General features: G+C 34.1%; 2 protein-coding genes across 4 annotated transcripts in view; one reads left to right on the plus strand and one right to left on the minus strand.

Moving 5' to 3' along the window:
• LOC134259703 (prostaglandin E synthase 3-like) overlaps positions 1–4,689 on the minus strand; it is a 28,593-nt gene extending 23,904 nt beyond the window's left edge. For both annotated transcript variants that reach the window (XM_062742295.1, XM_062742293.1), the window contains exon 1: positions 4,607–4,689. In XM_062742295.1, coding sequence (XP_062598279.1) covers positions 4,607–4,641 — 35 coding nt within the window. In that variant the 5' untranslated portion in view covers positions 4,642–4,689. The remainder of the gene's footprint in view (positions 1–4,606) is intronic.
• A 2,383-nt stretch (positions 4,690–7,072) lies between these two features.
• The window catches only part of LOC134259705 (nuclear receptor ROR-alpha B-like), a 46,131-nt gene continuing 38,571 nt past the window's right edge, over positions 7,073–14,632 (plus strand). For both annotated transcript variants that reach the window (XM_062742296.1, XM_062742297.1), the window contains exon 1: positions 7,073–7,168. The gene's annotated coding sequence lies outside the window, so the exon portion shown is untranslated. The remainder of the gene's footprint in view (positions 7,169–14,632) is intronic.

A 14,632-nucleotide genomic window follows, 5' to 3' on the forward strand; every position in this document is an offset into this window, starting at 1 on the left:
TTACTAAATAGCGTAAATTATGATGTTTATTTTTTTTTTTATAGTACCGTATATACTCGCCTATAAGTCGGTATTTTGGGAGTTAAATGCTGGTCTAAAACTCTATGTCCGACCTACAGGCGAGTCATAAAGAGATATTTTTCTGGAGGCTGAAATTTAGTATTTTATTTGCATTTCTGACCCTTATCAAAGAAAATGCCTGGATGTATGATAATTTATGCATTCTTAGATTAAACATATAAATTACAAATATTTACATATTTTAATAATAATTTTATTTGTATTCTAAGTGAGCATTGCCTTTTTGTTTAATAATTTAAGATTAAATATCAGTTTAATTTCGAAAAATATCAATTAAACAAATTTAAAACCAATGGATTTACTTGAAATTGTCACCCGATTTTGGCAAAAAATTGTACCGACTTATAAGCAGGTCAACAGCAAATCCCACCAAAATAACGTCAAAAAATACAACCGACTTATAGGCGGACCGACTTATAGGCGAGTGTATACGGTACTCATTTAAATTTCTGTACATTATGATGTTTACTTTATTTTTAAAGTAAGCATTTCAATTTGGAAAAATGAGTATTATTTTATTTACACAGTCAGTATGATATCACAGTGCATTTAACACACGTTTAAAGATGTGTATTTAATTTAATTTTGCTCAATTTAAAATCATTATTGAATCAAATTTATCAACACCTCTTCTCTGTGATAGATAAAAGACATTAGGAAACCATCTTTTCTATAGATTGCATAAAGGAATCAAGAGAAACAATTATCGATAATGACCTATTCATGCTATTGACAAGTATAACTCTGAAGGCATACAGCTACTGAATATCCATTTGTCTACCGCACAGTGTCTACCCCTGTACTTAGGTACTGACTCTACCTGTAGGGATATACATATACCACTCGGGTCAGAACCACTTGGGTCAAATCGGAAACGTAACCACTCGACACCATTAGAATCTACACTAATTCAGAAGCCTTCCAAATAAGATTGAGCTTTTCTTGTTCCGTGGTTCTTGAGATTTTAATTATTCCATTCTAAAAACAAAAAGTTAACAGACAGACACACAGAGAGCAACAGACAAGAGTGATCAGAAAAGTTCGCTTGAGCTATCAGTTCAGATAAGCTAAAAACCAAAATCCAGTTGAGAGTAATTGATATGTATTTAAGTTTTCTCAACTAACTTGAACCCTGTGTATATCGTATCAATTTAGCCTCCATGCTATTTGATTTAAAATTTACACAGACCATGGAAAGTTGGAAACACTATTTGTCATTATCAATAATGGATTATAGAGACCCCCAGAATTTCCAGAGGTGGGATCAGGTGCCTTGGAGGAGTAAGTATCTCCTGACAACCACTCAAACCCACTGTGTGCCTTATATAGTGATCATGTTATTAGTATGGACCTAGCTGCTTCAAAAACTTGAACCTAGTCACTCAACTGCAAAATGTATGTCAGATCCAGCATCCATCCCTAGATGCAGCATCCAAGCAAGTTTGGTCCAGGTAGGGCTTATAGTTTCTTGGAAATGGACCAGCTCCAAAAAACCTCATCTGGAAAATGTAGGTCAATACCAGCACTTGAAGCATGCTCAAGTATTAAAGTGTCCATAATCAGGCAGTGTTTTCCCTTTATTTCAAAGTAGATGGTTAGAGATCAGTTGAAATAGGCTAGGGGCTGAGGTTTATGAACTGAATCTCTGTGGACCATACAAATTTTTATTTCAAAGCAGCATTTTTGTCAATTGAAGCGGTCAATTTGGCTGGTAGCCGGTCTTAGGGAAAAGAGTGATCACTGGTCTAGAGCTTTCCAATTGCCTGGGGCAAAATTGAAACCATGACGTTCATCAAGCTATATAGCTTTATCAAGGTATTACAAATACCTTGATCAAGGTATTTTATGTAAAGAAAATACAAAAAAAATCTTCAAAAAATAGAACTGTCCAAACGGGATAAAATACCCCCCGCTGGGTTTTTTCAGAAGCAAGTTTTTCCATAATAAAGATATGTATCACACATGAATTATGAAATTTTTCTTCAAGTGACCTTGAAATTCCCCAAATGACCTTGAATCAAGGTCATGACATACCCTTGGGTCATGGGCAATCTTTGTGTGAAATGAGAACCTACCAAGTTTATCCATAAAAAAGATATGGACCGGAAAGAAGTGAACTTTTTCTTAGTGACCTTGAACTTCCCCAAATGACCTTGGGTCAAGGTCATGACACACCCTTGGGTCATGGGCAATCTTTGCGTGAAATGAGAACCTACCAAGATTATCCATAAGAAAGATGTGGACTGGACACGAATTAGGAACTTTTTCTTCCAGTGACCTTGAACTTCCCCAAATGACCTTGGGTCAAGGTCACAACACACCCTAGGGTCATGGGCAATCTTTGTGTGAAATGAGAACCTACCAAGTTTATCCATAAGAAAGATATGGACCGGAAAGAATTATGAACTTTTTCTTCCAGTGACCTTGAACTTCACCAAATGACCTTGGGTCAAGGTCATGACACACCCTTAGGTTATGGGCAATCTTTGTGTGAAATGAGAACCTACCAAGTTTATCCATAAGGAAGATATGGTCCAGACACGAATTATGAACTTTTTCTTCCAGTGACCTTGAACTTCCCCGAATGACCTTGGGTCAAGGTCATGACACACCCTTAGGTCATGGGCAATCTTTGTGTGGAGTAGTAGATTCTAAAGTCCCTCCATAAGAAAGATATGGACCGGACACGTTTGCACAGACAGACGGACGGACAGATGGACAGACAAGGTGATTCCTATATACCCCCCCAAACTTCGTTTGCGGGGGGTATAATTAAAAAGTCGAATTTTGAGTTGTGGTCAATGTGTTCACTCGTGCATGAAAAGTACTCTGCAGGTCCAGTACAATCACTAGATTTAGCTACGTAGGTAAAGTTATACCTATATAGCTTTATTTGCCTTTGTTTGGGTAACTCTCCTCTCTCTTATGTGTGGTGAGTGTAGCTGAGTATGATTACTTCACATTGTGCTGAATAATTACCAACCTATTATCATGTTAACCGGAACTGGACTTCTTTGTCATTTCATTCAAGGAGTAACTGTTCTAACTGTCATACATATCCCCAAAGCTTTCAGTACTTTGATTATGCAGAAAAAGACATTTCTCCATGAGTGATTTTTTCATGAATTGTTTTCAGATGAGTTCAAAGTTGAAAATGATCATTGCATCAAAATGAAATTTTCTGCACACCCTTAGAAAAATGCTTTTTTATCTAAATAAATTGATTTGGTAGCTAAGGCCAAAATTAAAAATAGTCTTGTTTCCTGCTACCCGACCTACCCTATTTTTTGCACCCGACCCTGAAGTTTTTTTTTTATCTTTTGGGGAAAAAATTCTAAATTTTAGAAATATCATGTTTCAAAAGTGAAAAAAATTATATATTCTCAAGTTGTATTTCATGAAATATATGTTTAAAATATGGACTTTCATAAAATTCCACTTGAGACATGGAATTTCACTTGGAAAGATGATATTGACCTTAGCTATCTAAGCTATGACATGTTCAATTGGTTTTGTAGTAGTTCATATATCCAAAAAATACTGTTCGAAAAAAAAAAAAAAAATAAAATAATTTCCCTACCTACCTACCCTATTTTTTTCTGACTGGTAGCAGGAAACAAGACTATTATTTTTTTGGGCCTAAACAAAGCTACCTCAGGTAGGTAAATAAAGCTAAGTAGGTAAATCAAGCTACGTAGCTAAATCTAGAGATTGTACCAGACCTGCGCTGGTATCAAAAGACAGCATAAAAGAACCTCTCCTCAAACGACATGCTTTTATACTGATTTCTTTGAGTATGAGTACTTTACTTGCATGAGTGAATTTACTGACAACTCAGCGCTCGACTTTCAGTATTTATTTTAGAATTTTTTTTTGTATTTTCATTACATAAAATACCTTGATTAAGGTATTTGTAATACCTTGTTAAAACTATATAGCTTTATCAAGCTATACACCTTTATCAGGGTATTGTACTGGACCTGATCAATATATGTACAATAAATAATCAACTGTGCTTTCGCCAACTCTTCGCAATAAGATGGCACTGTAACTCTTTGATCGTCTATCCCAATTATTTTCAGACCAGGGAGCTAGAGATCTGCAGGTGCAATGAAACAGCTAAATAAAGCTACCTAAGGTAGCTATTTGAAGCTACGGTAGGTAATTCTAGCTACGTAGCTAAATGAGCTCAACCGATTGTCTCTGACCTGAAATTGTGTTTTGTTCGAGAGCTTGAATAACAACAGAAGATGAGTATAAGCATTAAGTCAAAGGCGCAAAGCTATATTGAAAAGATTTAAAATGTCCTAGAAGTCTTCCTTTTAAACGAATAGTGTCTCATAAAAATGAAAGTAAGAGGAACTTTCTGGAAATCTGTAGCCTTTATCTATTACTGTATCTTTTCAAAGCTTAAAGGAAAACAACTCCCCCTTTCAGAAATAATTGTCAAACAAAGAGTGAGCTTTACATGACTTTGGTGACAAAAAAATGATTTGAGTTTTTCAGAAGAAAAGTATAATATTACTCTTTGTCTGCCATCTTGGAATCGTCGGACGCCATGTGGGTTTTTTTTATTCGCTGACGGTAAATCTAGTGCCGCCTATTTCCGACTTCCGGCTTTCTCAGATTAATATTTTAATATTTTCAATATCTGTGATAATTTTTTAAAAACATTGAATAAAAAATGCTTTCAAAGTCGGATATGGCTCCTTTAAAAAAGCAAATTGAAAGCGTTGGTGCATGGGGGGGAAAGGGAAGTTATAAACCAAGCTCATTATCGGATTAACAAGTAGGAAAAAAAAAAATTGTACCTTCAAAAAAATCTGACAAGCGTAACAAAAAAAAAAAGGAAATATTACGCAGTACATTTTCTAGTACTTTTAGAATAGAGAAATTTCATGCAAACAGGTCCCATAGCCATGGGGGGGGGGGACATAGCTACGGTGTAGCTGAATTTTAACTTGAAATTCGAAAAAAAAGTAGACTAGTACAAATTCACTTTTAATGTTAACTATTTTAATTTGACATAGCTACGGTGTAGCTGAATTTTAACTTGAAATTCGAAAAAAAAGTAGACTAGTACAAATTCATTTATCAGATCTCTAACTTTAATGTAATGTTCAAAACTATTTCCTAAATCTGATTGCCACAGCCACATTTTCAACCTATACTAAGGCGTATCATCGCAAGAAAGGCGGGCGGGCCATGGAAAATGTAAAGGTAAAATCTCAAAAACTGGGGGGAGGCTAAACCTTTTAGCGTAAAGAAGATATGTTCAATGTCTATACTAAGTATATATTTGGCAAAATCTCAAAGGCTTCTAGAGATATTGCAGGGAAATAAAAGTGTTGTAGTCAGACAGAACTAGAGACAGCTAGACGGAATGACAGACAGACGGAAATTAATATCCAGACCCTCCCCCCCCATCCAGTTGTGTCTCTTCCGACTAAATTGCCTATGATATCTATATATTCTCCACATCACTCAACAGATCCGAATCACGCGTTTCAGACACTTTTTTGCACTGGTATATGTGTCTTAATCAAAAATTACATTTTCAACTTTTCCATACAATATTTTGATCCAAATAAAGCATGGCACAAAATAAACTATAAGTCTATTTAAAAAAAAAACTTTAAAATTTTAAAATGTGCCAAAATTTTTTTTCAAACACCACCACTTTACACATTTTCAACCTATACTAAGGCGTATCTGTGGAAAATGGGGGGGGGGGGGAGGCTAAACCTACGAAAAAGTTTCAAATTGCTTCGCATAATCAATTATTTGACCTTTCTGCACTCATAAAATGTAATTTTTCTGGCATTAAAAATTTAATAACCAAGATAATTATTTTAAAGTCTTTAACTTTTGCAGAATTTCAGCAGATGTGTCAAAGTTATCTTAAATATTCAGAAAAGGACTTCAAAAGTGGGGGTCCAAGGTCACTTTGGTTTAGTATACACATTAAACATCTCTGCAAATTCCAAGGGGGTCCGGACCCCCAGACCCCCACTCTAGATCCGCGCATGCCTAAAGCCTGAAGCTCTGTAACTATTTATAGATGTATTCAGTAATTAAGTGGTCACTCTGCCCTGGTCATATGATTTTTAGGGGGGGGGGGTAATATATTCTGGTTTTCCATCAGCTGTTCATGCCCAAGCACACAGATGGGTGTGAGGGTGTTCCTATAGCTTTTGAATTTTTTTTTTGAGCTGAATTTAATAATGTTATCAGATTGAAAATAATTCTGAAGTTAGTGATATTCTATTATCATTTTAAAATTTAGTTTGTGTTCATCTGAAACTATGAATATTCTAAGGTTATTTAATTTATAATGAGTTTATGAAAAAGATTGTTTTTAGAATGAATTATAATTAATTTTGATTTTATCTCACGACATGATAACGAATTCGCTTGTAAAAATTTACATGCAGAGTTATTGTTGTGGATTTATTTATTTAAAAAAAAAACATATTACAGGGTCATCTATATAAAAATAATGGACAATTACACCAGACCACGATCATTAACAGCATTAAAGTATCTATGTAGGCCTTATGTTACTGTTTTTCAAAGTAGAAAATTGCCTAGCAAGTACGAAGCTATTCTGTACAGTGCATGAAGAATATCAATAGAAAACAGAGAGACTATTCCTCCCTCCTTCTCCCAATGCTTCGTCCCAGAGTCTTTTTATTTTCTAATTAAACTTTCTATTTATCAAAATCCGGCATGCTCTGTTCTCGCATTTTACCAACACTTTATTAAGTAACTCATCATATGGTTACTCGAGAAATACAGTTTTGATGTTAAAAAACTTATCTGCTATACATTTTAAGATATACAACTTAACAATCAAAAATAACAAAGTTATGATTATTTTTTTTAGACAGGAACTTACTCGGTCTATAAATTATAATAAGTTTTTAGTGTAAGCATATAATGTACAACTTATCCAAGAAATCATAAAAATGTTACTTCCGGAAGAAAATAAAAGTTTACAAAGTCAAGGCCTTACAGTGAGTACCGTCGTTCTACAGCCAGCAACAAGATAAATTTATAAGACATTCTTATTCGTCTATGGTAAAATGTATGGAATTTTCCTATTTCCAAAAAATCATGTGTAGACACATGTACTTTAATATTGACCAGTACAATCACTAGATTTAGCTTAAAATGATATTGTCCTACGGACCCGGTTTAACCAGTCTAGACGAACTCCAAAAACGGCGTGAACTCGTTTGATCACTAATGATGAGCAGATTAATTAAAAATAACGATGAGAGAAATATATACCATGAACGACCAATAATTTAAGCAACGTTTTTAAGGGCTGATATAAATATGGCCTATACACAATAACACTCCCTGCATATATATAATACATGTATAAGATATTATAAACACTGATAAAGAAAAGGTAATTGCAATGAAATGGGAAGTGTATAAGAATATTTGTCTTCATGCAGATGAATCCTTGTTCTACATGATTTAATATTATATTGTAAATCTAATGAAAAACAAGTCAATGATAATCTTCAAAGAAAAGTCAACGAGATTTGTGAAATAAATATATTTATTTTAACATCCAGTAGTAAAATTATTCCAAATTAGACGATAAAATTTGTTCAAATAGTCTTAATTTGGCTAGAAATGGCCTCACAATAATATTAATACAAAATGGGATTTTATCTGACATAACACGACATTAACGCTTGGGGTTAATTAATTACAAGCTACTAAGTTATAATTACAGGTAGTCGGGGGAAGCCATTCTGTATACTACCCATATCTTACCTGTAGATAAACGGGGCAAAACCATTCGGCGTGATACCACTCGGCGCAAACACGTAATCGGCGCGAAACCACCCTACACCTTCATAATGTAGCAAAAGAAACATGGGCGATAACTTGTACTCACTATAACTCAGTGCATTTACTATGAACAATCTAGAGAGTTCCGAATGTAAACGTGGCAGGTAAATTTGAAGGGAGAGAAAAACGTTGAGAAAATTAATTGGATTTTCGTCTTTAGATGGATTATTTTCTGGGATAAAAGGCATAAGCAGTCTCAGAAAGGATTGTTTTGATTAATTTGGTAGTTATTTCCATTGCAAATCCTTTTATATTCTTCAAAATCGTTTCGGAGTGGATCCGCTCCGATTTGCTACATTGCAAGTATATGGGACGTATTCTAACTGTGGTGAGGGCTTGTACAAAGACACAGTTACCGTATATACTCGCCTATAAGTCGGTCCGCCTATAAGTCGGTTGTATTTTTTCGGTTATTTTGCGAGGATTAATTTGCCATTGACCCGCCTATAAGTCGGACCAACTTTTTGTCAGAATCAGATGACAATTTCTAATAAATGTTCTAATGTTTTTAACCTGATTTCAATCAATATTTTTAGAAATTTAGTTGATATTTTACTTTAAATCATAATTCATTCTTAAGATAAAAAAAGTATTAGATATATGTATATAAATACTTGTACTTTACGTTTAATCTTAGAATACATAAAACCTAATGATAAGATATATCCAGACTTTATTTAACGATAACCATGTTTATAGAATACTACGTTTTGCCGACCAGAAAAATGCCAATCCTTTTATGACTCGCCTATAAGTCGGACATAGACTTCTGGTCTAAAATTTAACTCCCAAAAAACCGACTTATAGGAGAGTATATACGGTAGATCATTCTAACTAGATTTAGCTACGTAGGTAGAATTATCTACGTAGCTTTATTTACCTACCTCAGGTAGCTTTATTTAGCTATTTCAATGCAACTTTTTGATTTTTTTCTTTTTATTTAAAAGATACAAAAAATCGCAATTAGATTACTAATATGTTTTACGGTGTGACCGTTGGGGCGAGCGCAGTAAATTGATCAGCCACTTCAAACATCAAGCCGCATGAGACATCTCGACTAGCTGTGACGTCAAACGACGTCACAGAGCTCGTCGGAGCTTACGGAGACAGCCGAGCGTCAGTTTGAAACTATAGACCTAGTGCAATTTTGGTTGAAAAACATTGTATAGAGTTATTTTTTGTTTCTTTGAAAGATTTCTACAAACTGATCTAGCCTTTTATGCTTTACGTTATATATTAATTTATTTATTTATTAGCGCAAAGGACATTAGGTAGTGCAGAAATTCTGGAAATGTTTCACAGAGAAATTTGGCTGACGTATGTACAGATTTCAATCCGAATTTCCTCTGTTCTTACACGTTAGTCTATTGAGCTCACTGTGCTCGCTATTAACAGGTTGGGCACAACCTACCAAATGCTTATTTATACCCCATTTGGTAGACAATCTACCATATCGGTGACGAATTTTACTGACCATTTGGGGGAGAAAATTGGTTCACTGTGTTCATAATTTTGAACCATGTGAAATAAAATATAGATTTTTATCGTTGTTCTGAGTGAAAAAAATAAAAAATTCAACGTGTAATTTTTTGCGCAGAGTCGTTAAAAAAATTTGACGAAGACGTAACGTATGTAAACAAGTGCACTATTTTTCCATTTTTTACTTTAAAAGAAAATTCTCTCCTTCTCCAACGATGCTGCACCTGTCAACCATGTTCTTTACCATACATGTTAACCTATTGTGATGAAAAAGAGGGAGATTCAAACCTCAAAAGCGGTAGCATTGCGCGCGTGTTGTTTAACGCTTGGATTATCGATATCTTTCATGTAATATACATGTATATTATGAGCATTAAATGAAATCAGGTACCTACACTAATTAATCTTAAATATCAACAGCAAAGAAGAAGACAGAAACACCTTAAGTTTGACATAAATTGTACAAATTCAAATATTTTTCATGCTCATCATTTTGCACGGATTGGCTGCTTTACTTAGCCTTTTGAAGAGTGACCTTTGCTGGAATAGCCTAGAAGCAATAATTCTGAATGTTCATTCAGTTTTTAAACAAAACAAATGATGGCATGGTTTAATCTAGATCTAAAACAAGTTCATATCTTTCGTTATATAAATCAGATTTCCCGCGATGATCGAAAACGAAAGTAGAGATGTGCCGCATGGCTTGGTCAATCGAGTGATTTCTATTGACTTTATTGATAAAGTTGTGAGCTTCTGTGCTTTTAAAGACGATGTCAAATGTTTTCATCTAATTCTTAAAAGCTGTATCTCCTTTTTCATGGCAGGGATGTTGATTAATTTATCGTAACCAATGTAATCACTGGTAGTCTTATGTTGTTGACGTTGTCAAATCCGTGCTTGAAATCTATGTACAAAAAAGCGTTTGTATTTTCAAATCACGCGATATCTAGCGAGATTTTATGAGAATGGCTTCAAAAATGGATACCCAAGCGAACCAAAAATACTTTAGATGCAGCTTTTGTAGAAAAGCGGTAGATTTCTGAATTAAATCGGTAGGCGGGAGATGGAGTGAAAAAGCGGTAGACTCCCGCCTAAATCGGGAGAGTTAACATGTATGTCTTTACTTTCTATTTCGATTACCCGGGCAACCAGTCAATTAGTGCAAACCAATCAAAACAATGATCTTTTTTTAAACTCAATCAAAAGTCAGATTTAACTATGCAGGCACATTAGTGCTAATTTTTAATTAGGAAATCAAAAGAGAAATAAGTTTTCACCCTTATTTCGTTTTATTTTGTACGCAATGTCTTTGTTCTCTTTAACAATAGTAAATGCTATTGGATTATGAAATAATTATTGTTTTAAAATGATATACTTGGAACAAAAACAAGAATAATTGAAAAAGTCACTTTGTGAATCTTTTATTGAAAATCATTTTCAAATATATTAAATTCATCAATAGTATACATATTAAACCACAAAAGGTCACATGGAATCTGCAACTTCATCCTAAAAGAAAAATAACAACAAATATTACGTTCAACTCTAGAAAAATATAACTTTATAGCAGTAAGTGCCCACCATACCAGTAAAGCATGAGGAGCTCACGTTTAGAAGGATTTTATGGAGACAAATATTGACAAAAATCCAAATAGAGATTGAAAGTTAACTTATCAAGAGTTAAACCACTGAATAAAATTGAATTTTTATCTAAAAAGACACAATAATTTTTTTTTTGATCGATTGATGGAGAAGTTCGGCTATTACAGACAACTATGGGTATCGTTTTTGCTGAAAATACGGAGAAATTGCACATGGAAATTCGGCCAATTTATGTTAATTGTGCAAGGAATATGTTCACTAAAATTCCCCAATGCCCATGCAAATGCGCTTTTGCTTTATTTTAATAACAATTGCAATAGAGTAAAAAAGTCTACCATTTGGTCAGTAAAATTCGACACCGATATAGGAGATTGTCTACCAAACAGGGGATAAATGACCATTTGGAAGGTTTGCCATACCAGATTAATATTTATACTAGGGAGGTTTAAAAAACAATCCAAAGCAGAGATAGCTAAAACATGACTGCATTTGGACAATTTAGAGCAAAACGTAATTCCATTGTTTGGGTAACTGTCCTCTCTCATGCGTGCGGTGAGGCATGGCTTAGTATGATTACTTCACATTGTGGTGATTAATTATCGACCTATTATCATGTTAACGGGAACTGGACTTCTTTGTCATTTCATTCAAGGAGTAACTGTTCTAACTGTCATACATAGCCCCAAAACTTTCAGAACTTTGACTGCAATTGAGCAGAAAAAGACATTTCTTCAAGAGTGATTTTTTCATGAATTGTTTTCAGATGAGTTCAAAGTTCAAAATGATCACTGCATCAAAATGAGATTTTCTGCACACCCTTAGAAAAATGTTTTTTAATACTATATCATCGTCGCAAACCACGGCCAAAATGTACGCTCCTCTCCCATCTGGCCGTGGTTGAACGAGTAGAGAATTCTTCGTAGCTCATTAAAATATTGACCAATGCGAGTAAAGCATAGTTGGATGATGAACTTTATCGCGACCTTACAATATCCAATCGCAGTAAAGGAAATATTTCTTGTATACTGTTGACGTCAGTTGTTGATTTCGATTGCGATGGAAACAAAACTTGCCACTGACTGAATATGACGTCACAATAGAGAGGCGTAAATATTCAAGATTACGACAATTTTTGTGATCAAGCAGCCACGGGTAGGAGAGAGCTATATATGCGGACTCCGGACCGTGGCTTGAGACGATGATACTATATCTGAAATAAATAAATTGATTTGGTAGCTAAATGAAGCTACCTCAGGTAGGTAAATAAAGCTAACTAGGTAAATCCAGCTACTTAGCTAAATCTAGTGATTGTACCAGACCTGCTGATGTAGTAAGTAAAATTACAATATCTCCATGCGACTGGCCAGTTAAAAGAAATTCAGACTAGTACAAAGTTTACTATACATGCTATCACAAAACCTGCTTCTCAAAGAAATGTTATCAGCTAATAGTGTTAAATCTAAAGCAAACTAGCATGGCGTGGCGCCATGCCCCTTTTCCTCGGCGCCATGCCCTTTTTTCCAGCACCATGCCCTTATTTCCTAACCCAAAAATAATAAAAATATGCCCAGTTTAGGCAATATTCCTTTGCTGCCCTGTTTATTCAGTGCATGCTGATAATCCCTTTGTTTATACAACGACAGGAAATCACTTCACGCTTGAACGCACCACACAGCCACCTGGCTAATTAACATGCCTCAGGCTGTCAGGATAGAGGATTTAACTTGAGAAACTGTCATTTGATTGCATTGATTATGCAAGAATTAGCCCAAGACCAAAGACAAATTAACTTGTAAATTATTAACTAATTAAAATCAGGATCGTTTTTTTTTAAACCGAAAGTGTCAAAAAACACATAGTTGAACTTGAAGAAAAAACGGATATTTTAGCTGAATAAAATAATTACAGTGTACCATAAAAACGGAATGTAATGTGATAAAAGGCTTAAAAACATAAAACAATAAACTAAGTTAGTTTCTTTAATTGAACTGATAGATTTGACAAGCTGAGGGTCAATGTTTCTGATTAAAGTCAAAGTTTTTTTTTTTAAACAAATTATACATGGCAATTAATTTTTTTTGGGAGTAAGAACAGTTTTCACTTGATCTTGTTGGTAGAATATTTTCCAAGTAAAGAGAATGGTGTATTTTTCATGTATTTTTCAAAATGCCCCTCCCCTGAAAAAAAAGTTTTTTTTTCATTTAATGTCTAAATGACTGTGCTAGTACACAAATAAAACAGTCCAAGCAGGTAAAAATAAATCATACCTCCAAACTTTAATAATTTTTGCAGATGTTTCAGCTAGATTAATACCATTACTTTCTCAAGTGTAACCTACAACTTTTTTGATTAAAGAATTTGGATGTAAATGCCTTTTTTATATTCTTATTGTTTCAATAATTGTCATGTCAGCCCAAGTGTGCTAATTAATGTGTTTGTATTAAAAAAAATGAATGAATGGAATACAAATATATGAATCTATCTTTAAATTACTTGTTTGAATAAAGATTTCAATATGAAAGGATATTAAAAGTAATTAAACATGTTAAAGTATGTAAAAATAAATATAAAATGTTTAATATAATTTTAAACACATTAACATTTGTTTAAAAAGTGCCCTCGTGAGATCCTGTCGCGACACAAAGTGCCCTTTTGATTCCTTGATTACCATGCCCTTTTTAGGGTCTAGATTTAACACTAGCTAAGGTACATGTTATACAACATAGAAACATGTAATCATGCAAACAATTTGAAGAGTACATTCATACTCAGAATCTTATTTGATGATTTTCATTATCGCCATGAGTATGGCCGAGGCATGTAGTGTTTGTCATGTACGTCTTCTGTCCTTCCGCTCTTCGGTCTTTCCGTCCTTCTGTCTAGCTGTCCTTCCGTCACACTTTAGTTCAGTTCAAAGCTCAGTTTCAAAGAAACTATCCAAGATATGCTAATAGATATTGATGAGAGCTATGCAACTGCATCAACATTTTTTTATGTTGACCTTTCCTTTGACCTTGACCACTCTTTTCTTAAATTAGCATTTATCTCAGTTTTAAACATACCATTCATGATGGTATTATCAAACTACACATGTTGATACAAACTGATAAGAGCTATTCAACTGCATCACCATTTTTGACCTTAACCTTTCCTTTGACCTTGACCCCACTTTTCTGGAATTAGTGTTTAGCTCAGTTTTAAAGATACCATTCATGATGGTGTTATCAAACTTCATATGCTGATACATACTGAAGAGAGCAATTCAACTGCAACAACATTTTTGACCTGACCTTTCCTTTGACCTTGAACTCACTTTTATCAAATTGTGTGTAAGTCAGTTTTAAGAAACCATTCAATATATCAAACTTCATATGTTGATACATAATTACATATTCATGATAGATATTCAACTGCATCAACATTTTTGACTTTAACCTTTTCTCTGACCTTTGACCTCAGTATTCCTTAATTAGTGTTAAACTTCATATGCTGATACACTGATGTAAGCAATTCAACTGCAACAACATTTTTGACCTTGACCTTTGACCTTGACCTCACTTTTATCAAATTGTGTTTAAGTCAGTTTTAAGAAACCATT

The sequence above is a fragment of the Saccostrea cucullata genome, unplaced genomic scaffold (assembly GCF_032062105.1).
Source record: "Saccostrea cucullata isolate Sc308-1 unplaced genomic scaffold, CSIRO_AGI_Scuc_v1 ctg1208, whole genome shotgun sequence".
Lineage (NCBI taxonomy): Eukaryota > Metazoa > Mollusca > Bivalvia > Ostreida > Ostreidae > Saccostrea > Saccostrea cuccullata.